The sequence below is a fragment of the Suricata suricatta genome, chromosome 6 (genome assembly GCF_006229205.1).
Source record: "Suricata suricatta isolate VVHF042 chromosome 6, meerkat_22Aug2017_6uvM2_HiC, whole genome shotgun sequence".
In the NCBI taxonomy this organism is placed as follows: Eukaryota; Metazoa; Chordata; class Mammalia; order Carnivora; family Herpestidae; genus Suricata; species Suricata suricatta.
The window spans coordinates 70,760,389-70,776,536 of NC_043705.1; the positions used below are offsets into that span (position 1 = coordinate 70,760,389).

The window sequence follows — 16,148 nt, forward strand, 5'->3', positions numbered from 1 at the left end:
GCAGATGACATGATACTCTACATGGAAAACCCAGAAGACTCCACCAGAAGCCTTCTAGACCTGATTCATGAATTCGGCAAAGTCACAGGGTACAAAATCTATGTAAAGAAACCGGTTGCATTTTTATACACCAAAAATGAAGCAACAAAAAGAGAAATCAAGAAACTGATCCCATTTACAATTGCATGAAAAACCATAAAATACCTAGGAATAAACCTAACCAAAGATGTAAAAGACCTGTACAATGAAAACTATAGAAAACTTATGAAAGAAATTGAAGAAGACAGAAAGAAATGGAAAAATATTCCATGCTCATGGATTGGAAGAATAAACATTGTGAAAATGTCATTATTACCCAAAGCAATCTACACATTCAATTCAATCCCAATCAAAATTGCACCAGCATTATTCTCAAAACTAGAACTATCCTAAAATTCATATGGAACCACAAAAAGACCCCGAATAGCCAAACTAATATTGAAGAAGCAAACCAAAACGGGAGGCATCACAATCTCAGACTTTAGCCTCTGCTACAATGCTGTCATCATCCAGACAGTGTGGTATTGGCATAAAAACAGATACATAGACCAATGGAATAGAGAACCCAGAACTGGACCCACAAATGTATGGCCAATTAATCTTTGACAAAGCAGGAAAGAGTATCCAACGGGAAAAAAAAGACTGCCTCCTTAGCAGGTGGTACTGGGAGAACTGGACAGCAACATGGAGAAGAATGAAACTAGACCACTTTCTTACACCATACACAAAAATAAACTCAAAATGGATGAAGGACTGAATGTGAGACAAGAAACCATCAAAACCCTAGAGGAGAAAGCGGGAAACAGCCTCCTTGACCTCAATCGAAGAAATTTCCCACTCGACACATCCTCAAAGGCAAGGGAATCATGAGCAAAAATGAACTATTGGGACCTCATCAAGATAAAAAGCTTCTGCACGGCAAAGAAAATTAATAGGCAACTGACGGAATGGGAAAAGATAGTTGCAAATGGCATATCGAATAAAGGGCTAGTTTCCAAAATCTACAAGGAACTCACCAAACTCCACACCCAAAAAACGAGTAATCCAGTGAAGAAATGGGCAGAAGACATGAATAGACACTTCTCCAAAGAGGACATCCAGATGGACAATGGACACATGAAAAAATACTCAGCATCACTCATCATCAGGAAAATACAAATCAAATCCACACTGAGATACCACTTCATGCCAGTCAGAGTGACTAAAATGAACAAATCAAGAGACTACAGATGCTGGTGAGGATGTGGAGAAACGGACACCCTCCTACACTGTTGGTGGGAATGTAAACTGGTGCAGCTGCTCTGGAAAACAGTGTGGAGGTTCCTCAAAAAACTATCAATAGAACTCCCCTATGACCCAGCAAGAGCACTGCTGGGGATCTACCCAAAGGATGTAGACGTGCTGATGCATAGGAGCACATGTACCCCAATGTTTGTAGCAGCAATGTCAACAATAGCCAAAACATGGAAAGAGCCTAAATGTCCATCACCTGATAAATGGATCAAGAAGATGTGGTTTATCTATGCAATGGAATACTACATGGCAATGAGAAAGAATGAAATCTGGCCATTCGTAGCAATGTGGATGGACCTCGAGGGTGTTATGCTAAGTGAAATAAGTAAGTCAGGCAAAGAAGGACAGAAGCCATATGTTTTCATTCATAGGTATAACAGGAGAAACTTAACAGAGGACCATGGGGAAAAAGAGTTAGGGAGAAGGAGGGAGGCAAATCATAAGAGAGTCCTGAATACAGAAAACAAACTGAGGGCTGAAGAGGGAGGGGGGGAAAGGGGGAGGCAGGGTGATAGTTATGGAGGAGGGCACTTGTGGCGAAGAGCACTGGGTGTTATATGGAAACCAACTTGGCAATAAACTATAAATTAAAAAGAAAGAAGGACTTGAGGGAGAAAAATGTTCTTATGGCATAATGGAAAAGTAAAAAAAAAAACTTAGATGCCAAAAACGAATAATAGTGGGACCCTCCTAGACAGCAGAGCCCTGCAGCCAGCTTTTGTCCTGAGGACACTAACCTAACACAGATGGACTTGAGCTTTGGTTTTCACAGCATTGAAGTCTCAGGGGATAGGAGACAAAGTCCAGAGCCTGCCCAAGGTGCGAAGCCCAACAGGAGATGCACCATGCATAAAGCTGGACCCTATAGGGCCATACCCTTTCCGTAAGGATAAATTACAAATAGCCAGACCTTTCCTCAAGGAGACTGAAGGGGGAAAATGCCTTTTTCAAGTCTTGGTACAATATGGGGGAGGTTGAGTCCTGAGTGAATCAGGAAGTTCAACTTCATGTTGGTTAGCAAGTGGACTCACAACAACAAGGTGGCTCAAAAACCTGAAGCTAATAATGTGATTTAAAGTGGTTCATGGGCTCATAAGTGCTCCCAGTCAACTGCCAGGAGTAAACAAACTCTCTCCGGAAGAACCCACTTTCAACTCAGGTAGTATAAGTTCAATATACACACAGGAACAAGACAGCATAAACAAGAGCCAGCAGAAACAAGTCACAGAAGGAGACACACAAAGACTTCAGATAAGACAATTAATAGAATATAAAATGCTTAATGTGTTTAAAGACATAAAAGGTCTAAAAATACCAATATGTAAATGGAGTTCTTGAACCTAATGCAAATGCACACACACGCGCGCTTGTGTGTGTGTGTGTGTGTGTGTGTTGTGTTATGCCCACACATCCAAGCAGTTCTCCAACACCACCTGCGTGTCCCACAGTTCAACTCGATTCTGACACTACCCAGAGATAGCACCAGATTCCACAACATAAAGGTTTGGTCTTACAAGACTGCTCCCAACCCCACTTGATAGTCACAAGTCCAGGTTACCACCTGTGCTTCTGACCCACAGGCTACAGACTGGAGGTTGCCAAGGCCCCCTCCATAGGTGCGATTAATTTGCTAGTGCAGCTCACAAAACTCAGAGGAGGATCTTACTTACTACAAAAGTACATAACTCAGGAAGAGACGCACAGGGCAAGGTATGGGAAAAGGCACAGAGCTTCCATACCATCTCCAGGCAAGCCACTCTTGCTGAATCTCCACACCTTCCACCAACCCAGAAGTCCTATCTATGCAGGCTTCAGTGCAAACCAGCACAAATAAATGGGATATCTTCAAATTAGAAGCCCTCCTCTAAAAAAAAAAATCATTTGCATTCAGAGCCCAACATACAGTTGAATAGGTTGTTCCCTACACAATGGTATCCAGAAAAGGGGCAAGGACCCCTTGAAACAAGATCTTTTCTCCAGTATTCCAGTATTAGCTGGCACAAATGCTTTCCCCAGAGTCACTTAATACTCCAAGCGGACTGCTCTATTTTGCTTCCTACTCAAGGCCAGAAATCCTCTGCTCAGGTAGTCACTGACATTTACTTCTAAACTGCAGAAAGTGGTAGTCAGAAGCAATCAGAAAACATTGCAGGATCTGCAATTTTTAAAGAAATATAAACTAAGTTCCAAAGGGAGGGGTGCCAAGGTCAGAAAGCCAGCTAAGAGTGGAGCCGGGACCATGCTCCAGGCCAGGCCAAGCCTCCCTGCGTGTTTCTGTGTTAGAACTTCATTATAAATACGAGCATCTGTAACAATAGGATGCCAACCATCCTGGTTTGGCCAAGACTCAGGGATGTGAGGCTTCTAGTTTCAAAACCAGGACAGTCTCAGATCAGAACAAGCTGGCCACTCTATGTGACAATTGCAGGTTCACCTTGATTCCACTCTTGGTCATCTTGCTAACAGACTTAAAGTCTGAAATAATGAAAGCCACCAGGTAGGTGCTCATCTTCACAGTGACATCAAAATGGTCTTCTATGAGTCCTTCAGAAACAGTCACAGATTTAACCTAAAATCAGAATAAAAATCAGCAAATAATCCAATTATCCAATGCACTGAAAATAGTTTATAAAGAGAAATCTCTTCACCACCAGACATGATATTGAAAGTACATAGCATAATATTTATATAATTATTTAAAAATTTTTCTAATATCTCATTGTAATTTAGATATTAAAACCATCCTACTCAGTTTTTTTAATGAGATATAATTCACATACCATAAAATCCACCATTTTGAAGTATACAGTTCAGTGGTTTTTTATTATATTTACAGAGCTGTGCAACTATCATCACTAGATTTCTTGTAAATCCCCAGATGGTTACAAACTAACTCATATTTGGTACATGAGGATTAATAAGATGAATAGGACAAAGCAAAGCTGAGATTGGTGGGTTTGCTAAGAGGAAGGCCACCTGACCATAAGTACAGGCTTGAGAATTATCTAGAAACACAAGGTCTAATTTGTTTTCTACAGTGGGCAAAAATTTAACCATGTACAGCTGAAATAGAGCTTCTATCTTCCTAAAAAACTGAAAGTAACTCGTGTCTGGGCCTGACGTGGCAAAGCTTACTCCAAACTCTGATTTGCTTCATTGGAATCAGCTTTAGGTGCAACCAGGGAGCTGCCTTGCAGTGGGGTAGGGGTGATGGCAGTCTAGTCTAAGAGGTCTGCTCCCAAAAAGGAAAGGCTAATACCTCAAGAAACACACATCACTGGGGTACAAGCCTGGAGAATGAGAGGAGAATGAGCCTGGGAAATTCCATGTTAGCACATGCACTTTTCGTATAATCTTATTTCCACCTCTATTTCTGTGCTCTTGTGCTTTTTTATTTGTACCTACCAATCACCAGTTATGGTGTTTGATGGCCACTCTTGGCTTGCTTAAGTCTTGATCTGATAGCTGACCCAGGTTTACTCTGGAAAAACTCCAGATTACCTCTTCTTTTTAAATGCTTCCTACCCTAGCCACAATTTTCATTCCTGAAGTTGTGCAATTCACTAGGAAATTGCAGAGGAAATTTTAAGTAATTAATTAATTCAACTTTAAATGTGATTAAATCCTGCCCGTTGCCCAAACACTTCACTATTCCAATGGTATATTTGATTTTCTAGACACCGACACGATCCTTTGAGACCCCATTGTCCTTCCTCTCAACTCCAGGTCTGCAGCCTGAGTTCAGGCTAATCCTGTAAGATTTCTGCCTTTGGGAGGGCTTTCCTATCCAAGAGGCAAGATTACATTAGAGATTTTCCTTTCCTTAACAAATGGGTCCTAGATATCCATGGATTTAACTCCAGCATCTTTGTGAAGCCTTCGGAGCTCCCAGCCTACCCCCTGAAAAACTGCACCAATCTTCTTTGGTTATCAGTCATCCCCTTGATTCCACCCTATCTCTGTCCTTTATTCTCCTAAAGCTGTGATTCTGTAATTAGAGAACAAATTCCCATCCCAGGGAGGAATGTCATAATATTCAGGATGGAATGGTAATTGGAACAAGCATGTTCTCTATCTCAAATTTGTATCAGAAAAAACATAATTGTTCCTGTGTTTTCATATACAGATCTGGGTGGAGTAGACCGTTCTTAGCTGCAGAAATCTGCACAAGAGTGCTCTTCACAAAACAGAGCACAGCCCTCTGAGGGGTCTGTCAGAATCTTGTTTGAGGAAGGGATTTTTAAGGTATTCAGTTGGCGGGGTCGGGGGAGGTGTTCTACAGAGGTTTTTGCGGTTGCAAGGTACTGTCCTGGATGCTAAGACGTTGCCTCCTTGGTCAGCACAGGAGTGACCTGGTACTCCCTTGAAGACGCTGGGCCAAGTCTGTTCCACCTGAGTGTCATCCTCGGTGAGCTCTCTGAACAAGCCTGCGTGTACTTCGGGAGTTGAGAGGCACCATCTGCAGAATGACAGCCCTGCGTATGGGATTTTCTGAGTTGCCAGAATCAGCTTAGGATCAGTGGCACTTACTGAGTAGCTTTATTCATGCTGCATGGACGTTCTCTCACCACTTTTGAAAGTCAGGTGGTTGGGGCACCTGGGGTGGTGCAATTGGTTGTTTCCAACTTCAGCTCAGGTCATGATCTCATGGCTTGTGGGTTCAAGCCCCATGTTGGGTTCTGTGCTGACAGCTCAGAGCCTGGAGCCTGTTTCAGATTCTCTCTCTCTGTCTCTCTCTGTCTCTCTCCCTCTCTCTTTCTCCCCCCCACCTCAAAGATAAACATTAAAGAAAAAAGAAAATAAGATGGAACACCGTCCATATTTGTTTTAATATTGGAGGATAATAGTTTCTTTAGAGGGAACTGAGCTATCACTACTTACCTTTTATGCCATAATATTCCAGAAAGATTGCTTTTTTCTGTCAGCCTAGTTTCATACATATATTTATAAATTATATAGTTACTACTAGTATATTGTATGTAGAAATTATAGAAAATAACTATAAATTAGAAATATGGCCTTATTTGACAAAGTGTTCCCTTTAAAATCCTTTCAAAAGATCAAAAGAGAAAATGAAGGCAAAAGTGCTTTGTAGAGGGCACTCTCATTTAAATCTTCCCTGAATTTTTACACAGTTGCCCTCCTGTCAATAGCAATGACCTGGAATGCTACTTGTACTGAAATCTTGCAAGTTTTAGGGACAGTTTCTTCTACAAATAAATTGTTGCTTGAAACAAAAGCATAGGCTGGGAATGAAATAAGAAAAATCAGGCAATAAAGCAAATAACACAGGTGACCTGAATGTTAACTGTCACTGGGGTAATTCAAGGCACAGCCTGTCAACAGATGTTTCCTGTGAGTAGATATATAGGAGTTTAGACTCACCAGTGGCATATTGGAGATGGCGAGGTGCCTTGGCTCCCTTCTGATCTTGATTGAAAAATTTGCTTTGAAGGCAGGTTCATCAAAGCAGGGAAAGGCCATTCTGGCTGCAGTAGGTTCAAAATGGGTTGATGCAAGTACTCTAAAATTATGGCAAGTGAAATAAAAATATACTATGAAGCGCCAGGGACTCTAAAGTAGATGTATATTTGGTTTTAATCCCTAGAATTACCATACGATTATGGAGTTCACTCTAAAATCTTTCAACAAAAATCATGAACTAAGTAAAAAGACAAGTAAACAACTGGGAAAATTGAAAGTTATCTGACAAAGGGTTATTAGCCTTGACAGATAATGAACACTTAAAAATGAGTAGGAGTATACCCAGCAACCGTGCAGACTAGGAGGCAGGCCATAAACAGGCCATTCACAGAGGAAGGGCCTCCAAACAGTCAATAAGCATATCAAAACCTGCCCAACTTCCTTAATAACCAATGAAACATAAATTAAAGAGACATACCTGTTGGCTTTTTGGTTCTAAAAGGATTGCCCATATACAGTATTGGTTAAGGATGAGGGTTAGGGCAAGGGATATCAAAAAAATTATAGACTCTTTAACTTAGCAATTTTATTTCTAGGCATGTATTCCAAGGAAATGATTTTCAAAGATCCTGATATTGCTGAAAAGGTGGAAACAACCTAATCTCCATCATGGGGGATTAGTTAAATCAATGCACATACATTTTAATAAAGTCATTAAAATGATGTAGAGGGAGGATCATCCATATGAAACATCTCAACATATTAAAATTCCTTATACACCAGAAAATTTAACATAGCTCCATTTACATAATGTATATCCACATCCAAAGAGAAGTCTAGAAGGATGATCCCCAAAATAAAAGTAATGGTTATCACTAGGGGCCATAATAAAGATAAAGCTGACTTTTCAAAACATTCTTTTTAGGGGCGCCTGGGTGGCTCAGTCGGTTAAGTGGCCAACTTCAGCTCAGGTCATGATCTCACGGTTCGTGGGTTGGAGCCCCGCGTTGAGCTCTGTGCTGACAGCTCAGAGCCTGGAGCCAGCTTCGGATTCTGCATCTCCCTCTCTCTCTGTACCTCCCCTGTTCACTCTCTGTCTCTCAAAAATAAATAAAATGTAAAAAAAAATTTTTTTAAACAAAAAAAATTCTTTTTAGTAGCATCTGACCTTTATTCAACCTCAAAAGAAGAATACAGAATCAGAAGAACAAGGGACTATAATCTACGAGCGAAGAAAATTTGACTTTAAAATTCAGCACAAAATCTCCCCAAATAAGGGCAACTGGGTGGCTCAGTCTGTTAAGCGTCCGACTTCGCCTCAGGTCATGATCTCGCGGTTTGCGGGTTCAGGCTCTGCATCAAGTTCTGTGCTAACAGCTCAGAACCTGGAGCTTGTTTTTGATTCTGTATCTCCCTCTCTCTCTGTCCTTCCCTTGTTCGATTTCTGTCTCTGTCTCAAAAAGAAACATTTAAAAAAAAAATCTCCCCAGATTAAACCTCCTTAAAAACAGAACTATAGTAAGGCAGATAAGGATCCCTAAAAGGAGTTTTAACTGAGAAAAAACTTTTCTTAAAGGCTGTGTGGGATGGATTACATCCTCCATAAACATGTCGAAGCCTTAATCCCTAGTATCTGTGACTGTGACTTTGTTTGGAAATAGGGTGTTTGAAGATGTAATTGAGTTAAGATGAGGCCATCAGGTTGGGCCCTAATCCAATAAGACCAGTGTCATTACAAGAAGAGAGAAGCGGGGGAATGGCTAGGTGACAACAGAGGCTAAGTCCAGACTGATGGAGCTGCAAGCCAAGGAATGCTGATAACGGAGGCCCACCCAGACTAGAGAGAGGGGGGAAGGATTCTTTTCAGAGACAAAGACAGAGTGTAGCCCTGTGACACCTGAATTTTAGATTTCCAGCCTCTGGAACTGCCGGAGAATAAATTTTTGTTGTGTTAAAGCCACTCAGTTTGTGGTACATGGTTATAGGAGCTGTAGAAAACAAATAATAGAGAATTTTAAATGTTTATTATACACCAGAAAGCTAACTAAATAAACAGGTACTTTGAGAGAGCTGAAGGAAAGAAAACTAAGAGCAGAATGAAAAGTGAGATACAAAAAAAACCAAAAAACAAAAAAGAATTTACTGGCATTTTTAGCTGTACAAATGAAATGCAAAAGCAAAAAGAAAGAAGAGATAATCCATATGAAATAATAAAATTAATATGGGGGCAGCACTTGAAGTTTTTAAGAAATTAGAAATAAGTACCTTACTTCTCCTTCCTTGGTTCTGTAGGTGCTTTTATAAAATCCATTCAAATGCTCAGAAAGAGCGCCAGAGTAGTCGATGACAACTGTGTAGGGCAGCCCAACAGCCAGGGGCTCGGGAGCCAGAAGCGCGATTTGCTCATGAGGCGGATACTCCAGGACCCGCAGCGGTTCTGCGGTCAGTCTCTCTCCGACGTTCCTCTTGAGGGTGGCCTGAGAGACTCGCAGGTGATGGCTATGCAGGATGATGGTGCTGGTAGGCTGGCCGGCCGTGATTTCTATTTGCGTGGTTCCCTCGAAAGTCAGAGTGGTGAGATTCGCATGGATCATGAGATCATAATGAACGGGGCTGATGTGCTCAGGAAGTCGAATTTTATCCCAAGGGAATGGTGACCCATTACTAGATCTTGGAGACGTGGTGTCTCTGCTCTGACACCAGGAAGGGGTTGACACAGTTAAGAGAATCGACAGTGAGGAGAGTAGAAACGGCGTGGTTCCAAGTGGCCACTTGACGGACAGAGATATCATCTTCTTGCTCAAACTACCTAATGGCACAAATGTATAAAAGGCCCCTCACCATAAGAAAAAAAAATTGAGTCACTAAAATATTATCAAGACAGCATAATTTCACAATGTATCCACCCAGGATTAACAGACACAGATACAAATTTTCAAAAGGCTCAGGTCTTTTCCTGAAAGTGAAATTACCTTACCTATATTATTGATTCAAAGAAGAAAGAAGTTTATGGTTAGCACCAATCTTAATATCTATTTAAAAAGCATCATTTGGCTTTCCAAGTTTAAATGAAATCTATCCGTCAGGGTTCTTGGTTGAAGAACAAGTTCACTATGTAGTTCATCAAATGGGTCAGGGTTGTCAGGACATTTGGGAAACCAGCCTCATAAAACAGGCAAAGCTCGGGCGCCTGGGTGGCTCAGTTAAGCGTCTGACTTCAGCTCAGGTCATGATCTCAGTTAGTAGGTTCAAGCCCTGCATCCGGCTATGTGCCGACAGCTCAGAGCCTGTAGCCTGCTTCAGATTCTGTGTCTCCCTCTCTCTGCTCCTCCCGGCTCACACTGTGTCTCTGTCTCTCTCAAAAATAAACAAAGATTAAAAAAATTTGGAGATTACCTGTTAGAGTAGGTACACTAACATTATCATCACTAGCATTATCTTAACAAATACACTGCATAAACATTAGTCTCAGATCTATTTTTAAAAAGTCTCTTTCTCATTGAACTGTGAGCCTTCCAAAATAAAAACTGTTGAGGCACCTGGGGAGCTCAGTTGGTTAAGCATCCAACTTCAGCTCAGGTCATGATCCTGCCTTTCACAAGTTCGAGACCCACGTCAGGCCTTGTGCTGACAGCTCAGAGCCTGGAGCCTGCTTCGGATTCAGTCTCTCTCTCTCTGCTCCTGCCCTACTCATGCTCTATGTCTCTCACTGTCTCTCAAAAATGAATGTTAAAAAAATATATAAAGATAAATATAACAGACAAAGATGCACACAAGAGTCCTATCAGAGAAACTGACCAGGTGACCACTCCCACCCACTCTGGACTCTCACTTGGAGGAAGCAGCCTCCTGCCTATGGATCAGATGCTGGCTGTTGCTGCAGCCACTACCAACGTGAGGTCTATGTTGTCCCTGCAACTTGGCAGTACTTCTGTCAGCCATGGTCAAGTATCTACACCACCGATCAGGGAGGTGTAAAAAGCAAAAATCTGGACTTCACAGCTTCTGCAGGAGAGGTCAGGTCTGGCTCCCCACCAAGCTTACACAGTAGAGAATTACTAACATAGAGGAGGCACAGGAAGGAGACACAGGTGCTGAGTAGCCAGGGCTGCGGGGAGGCAAGTATCCCTATCCCTTCAGTAACAGTGGTCAGTGTCTTTGTCAAATTGTCATACCAAAAGTTAGTCTAATATTAATTTAGCCAGGAATGACTTAGAGTTCACACCAATAGTCTGTGACAAACACAGCAATCTCCGGGATTCTCTCTTACAATTATTCAACAAATATATGCTGAATGCCTGCTACATACAGCACCGTGTGCTGACTGCTGTGTGGGATACAATAATACACAAGACACAAATCCCACAATCAAGGACTTCAATCTCTGGAAAGGCATAAAGCATTCATACACAATGACATGTAACAGAGAAAGTAGGGAGCATTTTAAGAATAATAAAAGTGCTGGGGGACGAAGGAGAGAATGACTTTGCACAGTGATTCTGGGATGTCTTCCTGCAAGACCAGCATTGGAGCATGGTTTGGGAGGATGGGTTGGATTTGGAAATGAAGGGAGTGCATTAAGGGCACTGCAAGAAGAGGAAACCAGGGCAGGAGTTAAAGCACAAAGGGAGAAAGCAGAGGGCAGGCTGGGCAGTCAATGCGGACACAAGGAACCCCAGGAGAACTGCATGCAGAATGATTATTCACAAGGCAAAGAGGGGAGTGACTCAAAAATTGCACTCAAAGCGTGCTGGCAGTCATGCTGCAGACTATTTTGCAGTTTATTTTAAAGGTCATAGGACACAAAAGGAATGTGATTTTTAAGAGAGCGGGCAAGCATGCCTGAGAACAGAGCCTATTTCTCCCTCTTAGACAAAGACACCTCTCTGAGGGGTGTCTGCCGGGAAAGATCCCTGCCAGGTGAGTCCAGCTCATTGACCCTAATTCCCCCAAACTCCTCTGGCTCCTGAACATACAGACCAGATAAGAAAAGCAGCAATGCTACAGTGTGGTACGTGGGATTCTACCTCTGCATCAGCGGTTCCCGACTCCGGCTGCATATTAGCATCACCGAGGAGGCCTTTAAAATCACCGATGCCTGGATCCCTATGTAGAATAATTAGACTGAAACCTATGGGGATGAGGTCAGGGCATCAGAATTTTTAAAAACCTTCCTCTAGAGGTTCTGCTGGAGAGCCATGCTGAGAACCTCATAGATAATCCTTGGCAAGCCCTGGTCTCACCCCTTGAGCCCTATGTGGAGGGATATAACTTCAAGGCCCTCATTCTGCATCCTGCTCCCCTGCCAAACACACAGTTAAAGGTGCCTGCATCCCCATCCCCAAAAAAAGGATCCAACACAGTAGAGACAGTCACAAACAAGGCACGAGAAGAGAGAATCAAAGATTTGCACCTGTCCTAAGAATAGGGAGAAGAGGTTTTATTTTTTTAGTTTTATTTTGTTTTTTTTGTCTGTTAATGTGTTTCTCACTTTTTTTGTGTGTGCATGTAGGAGTCAGCTACAGGATGTTTCCAGCCATTGAGAAGTGAAGCAATTTGAAGAAGAGGAATAAAATTTAACACCAAAGTAGCAAAGAGTTCCCAGTTCTACTTCCTCAGGGAGAATTTCAGTGCGGGGGCAAAATGATGAACTCCCTTTGAAGTTGGGAGAGGAGAAATAAAGGCATTTGTGTGATGCTTATATTTTGAATTTCTGATAGTGGTAGCTTTGTGGATGTAACCTGCGCCCGAAGACGCTAGAGAGTGCCCAGGAGGGGTCAGGTTCAGGCACGGGAGGACTCCAGAAGTCCTCAAGTGCTCTCCAAAAGTCCAGGAAGAAACAATATTTCCAACTGGTTCTGAGCTGAGAGCAAGACCTACAGGCTGCTGAAGGAGTTGGCAGAGAGACCTCATGTCCAAGGCTTTGCAAGGTTGAGTCCATGGGGAGTGAGGGTGGGGTCAAAGGGAATATGGCTGTGCCTCAAAGGGGGATGTAATGCCAGGAAACCAAAACAGAACATGTAAAGTAGACAGCATAAATGTCAGAATACAGATGTACATTCTCTATTTCTATATCAATGATGATATATAATGCTTACAGTCAGATAAAATATATTACACTTACAGTAAGAAAAAAAAAACCTGACTTGACTTACTGCTCTGCCACGTACTTACTGTGTAACCTTGGACAGGTTACTTAATCCTGGTTTTGTTTTCTTTGTGTGCAATCCGAGATAATAATACCTCTCTCATAGCATTGCTGTAAAGACTGAGTTAAAATATTTTTTTAAATGTTTATTTTTGAGAGAGAGCACACATGAGCAGGGGAGGGGCACAGAGAGAGAGAGAGAATCCAAAATAGGCTCCAGGCTCTGAGCTGTGGGGCTTGAACTCACCAACCCCAAAATCCCTGAGCTGAAGTCAGATACTTAACCCACAACCACCCAGGCTCCCCTAGACTGTGTCAAAATATTTTCAATCATTCATTTGACAAAATTTATTGAGGGCTTATTATGTGCCAGGGATTTTGCTGGACACTGGCAAGGTAAGCACACATCCTCAGCCTCAAAGAGCTTATGGGACTGGGAGGGGAGGAATTTTTCCCCATGATTAGAGCTATGAAGGAAAAACACACACATCCTGAAAAGAGAATAACAGGGCAGACTGATTTATACTGGGGACTCTCTGAGGATCCTTCAGCTGAGATCTAAAGGACAAATTCAAACTAGTTTAGAAAACACGGAGAGGAGAGTTTTCAAGAGAGGAAACAGCAAGCATATCCGTAGGCTCTGAGGTGGTAAGAGTACTGGTTATAAAGGCCAGTGAACCTAAAAAGGACCACGTGTGGCCTGCAGAGATGTTAAGGATTTGGAATCCTATCCTAAGTACAATAAGAGGCCACTGGGTTTTAAGCTAGGAAGTCTCAGGATCCCTCCAGTTCACATTTTAAAAAGCTTCATGGAACAAAAAAAGGAGCAGGAATGAAGGCCAAGGAACCAGTTAGACAGTAGTCTCAACAGGGGTGACTGGGTAGCTCAGTCGGTTAAGGGACTCTTAATTTCAGCTTTGGTCATGATCCCAAGGCTCATGAGTTCATGCCCCACACAAGGCTCTGCGCTAACAGAGTGGAGCCTGCTTGTGATTCTCTCTCTCCCTCTTTGTTCGGCCCCTGCTTGTGCTCCCGCTCTCAAAATAAATAAACTTAAAAAAAAAAAAAAAAAAAAGAAAGTAGTCTCAGTAAAGTAAGCTAGTGGCTTGTAGTCTAGTGGTGTCACCAGAAGAGAGCGGAGGGAGCGACAGGGGAAAAGGGAGAGACAGAGGGAGGGATGTACTCAACATCTACATTTGGGGTGGACTGGAAGTGGGGGTGGGTGGGCGGTGACAGAACACATCAGAATGGTGCCAGCTTTCCAAAATGAACATCTAGCTAGTCATGCACGCCATTTACTTAGATGGAGAAGACCAGAGATGGAAGAGTTTTTAAAGAAGAGAGAATGAAGGGTTAATTTCTTAATGTTTAATTTGTGATGTCTCTGAGACAAGGTAAAATAACAAGCAGGAAGATGAATACACAGGTTTAGAGCACAGAGATAAAGGTTTTCAAGGACTTTCCCGAACTTTACTGCATTTCTTTAAAGTTTTAAAAAGTATCTTCCTTTGGCTTCTGATCTTACTAAATAAAGCATCTGTCAACAGTCAATGTTGTAGATGAAAGTGCAACAGTAACAGAGTACCTAACTTTCCTTCTCTGCCGGGAAGAGTTCAAGTTACTGCAGAAACCTTATTTAGGCTGCCTTTGCTGATCAGGACTTTCCCCACTCACACAGAAGTCAGGGGCAGCTGATCCTGGGTTATTTCACCCTTCTCTTTATTGAACACCACTCAATGTGAAATCAATCATCGAGAGATAATGGAGCTTTCTTCCAAAATGTTCTGAACAGTTAAATTAACAAGCATTTATAATAGTTTGTCACCGCTGGTAAACAATAAAAATGTTGAAATAACTTGAATTTTTTTTTTTTTTTTTTACCAATTAGAATTTTTCTGGTTAGGCCCACCTGAAATTGCGCTGTGCATCTGTACAATTCCAAATCTTTGGGAAAAGAAACAACACTGCCCAATTCTTTAACATTTTTGTTCTTGTTTTTGATAGTTGACCACATCCCAAGTAGAAAGCAAATACTCTGGGCATTCACCAGAAAACTGAGCATTTTCTTCTGAACCTGGCCTACACAAAGAACCTTCCAGAAAACGCTAAGTGTCTCGTCCTCTCCTTCCGTGAAATTAACTTGCAGGCCGACCTGGCGAGTAAGGCACCTAGACAGGCAACTTTAATTTGCTCCAACAGGACTGCTTTATCTGACTACAACTCAGCTAGAGTCAGAGTGAAAGCTAGACCATGGCTGGGAGCAAGTACAGGACAAGCAGGGAAGGAAATGTTCTTGACATTTATGGACTCTGATCCTTCAACACGCCCAATCCAGCAGTTAACCCAAAGCCACGTTCTTGCCGTGGGTAACTATCCCCAGGGGGCCCTGCTAGGCCAAACCCGCCGTCCACCCCGCCCCTCCGCGTGGCCCCGGTTGGGAGTCCGGTGGACTTCGAGGCTGGCAGGAACCCAGCCGCGAGGCGGAGCACCCAGGAGGCTCCCGCCGGCCAGGAAGTCGCGCGGCCGGGAGCGCGCAGAGTAGGAGTACCGACCCTGCGCTTCCTGCCTTCTCCCGACCGAGAAGGACCCGAGAAGGACCCGAGAAGGACCCGTGTGGGACCCGCCAGGTCTAGGAGCTCGCCGCCCTCCCTGCGGACTCGAGCCCGGGCCCCGCGACAACCCGGCCCCGCGTTCCCACTCCCCCGCCCCGCCCCCGGCCCTCGGGCCTCCCCGCCGGGCGCTCGGGGGTTGCTCTTCTCTAGCCCCGCAGCCCGCTCCCCGAGGGATGGCCTGGGGACCGGCGCGCTGTACCTGGTGGTCCGCACCCAGCCGACTCGCCCCGGCGCCGCTGCCGCCTGCCTGGCCAACCCCGGAACAGAAAGTGAAAGCGGGGCCGGGGCAGAGGCCGGCGGACGCAAGGTGCGCTCCGGCCCGCGCCCTCCCGGCAGGCGCGGGGGAGCCTCCCGCTGAGGAGGGAGCGGGGCAAGAGGAATCCGGTGCGGAGAGGCCGCCGTGGCGCCGCCGGGAATTTATAAATGTGCCGCACGTGGGAAACAGGAGTTGCAATACTGTGGGGATCAGGCGGGAGGGAACACCCCTCTGTGAACGCAGATCACTGTCTCTGTGTCTTTGAATGTTTTTGTTGTAGTTTGTTTGTTTTTCCCCAGTGGTTAGCCTTTGCCGCTCCGGGGTTGAGCGCATTAAAAAGGGCTGGTGCTGCGGGAGGTGATCCAAGAGGGTCTCG

The 16,148-nt window shown here is 43.6% G+C and overlaps 1 protein-coding gene across 4 annotated transcripts in view; it reads right to left on the reverse strand.

Annotated features, from left to right (window-relative positions):
• ERAP1 (endoplasmic reticulum aminopeptidase 1) overlaps positions 1-15,896 on the reverse strand; it is a 59,645-nt gene extending 43,749 nt beyond the window's left edge. The window contains exons 1-4 of one of the 4 annotated variants that reach the window (XM_029942635.1): positions 15,716-15,896; positions 9,022-9,565; positions 6,718-6,856; positions 3,767-3,901 (exon numbers count right to left, since the gene is read on the reverse strand). In XM_029942635.1, coding sequence (XP_029798495.1) covers positions 3,767-3,901; positions 6,718-6,856; positions 9,022-9,548 — 801 coding nt within the window. In that variant the 5' untranslated portion in view covers positions 9,549-9,565; positions 15,716-15,896. Of the gene's footprint in view, positions 1-3,766; positions 3,902-6,717; positions 6,857-9,021; positions 9,597-15,715 lie in introns of all 4 variants that reach the window. The other 3 variants (XM_029942633.1, XM_029942634.1, XM_029942632.1) reach the window with 3 other exon arrangements.
• Between the last annotated feature and the right edge of the window lie 252 nt (positions 15,897-16,148).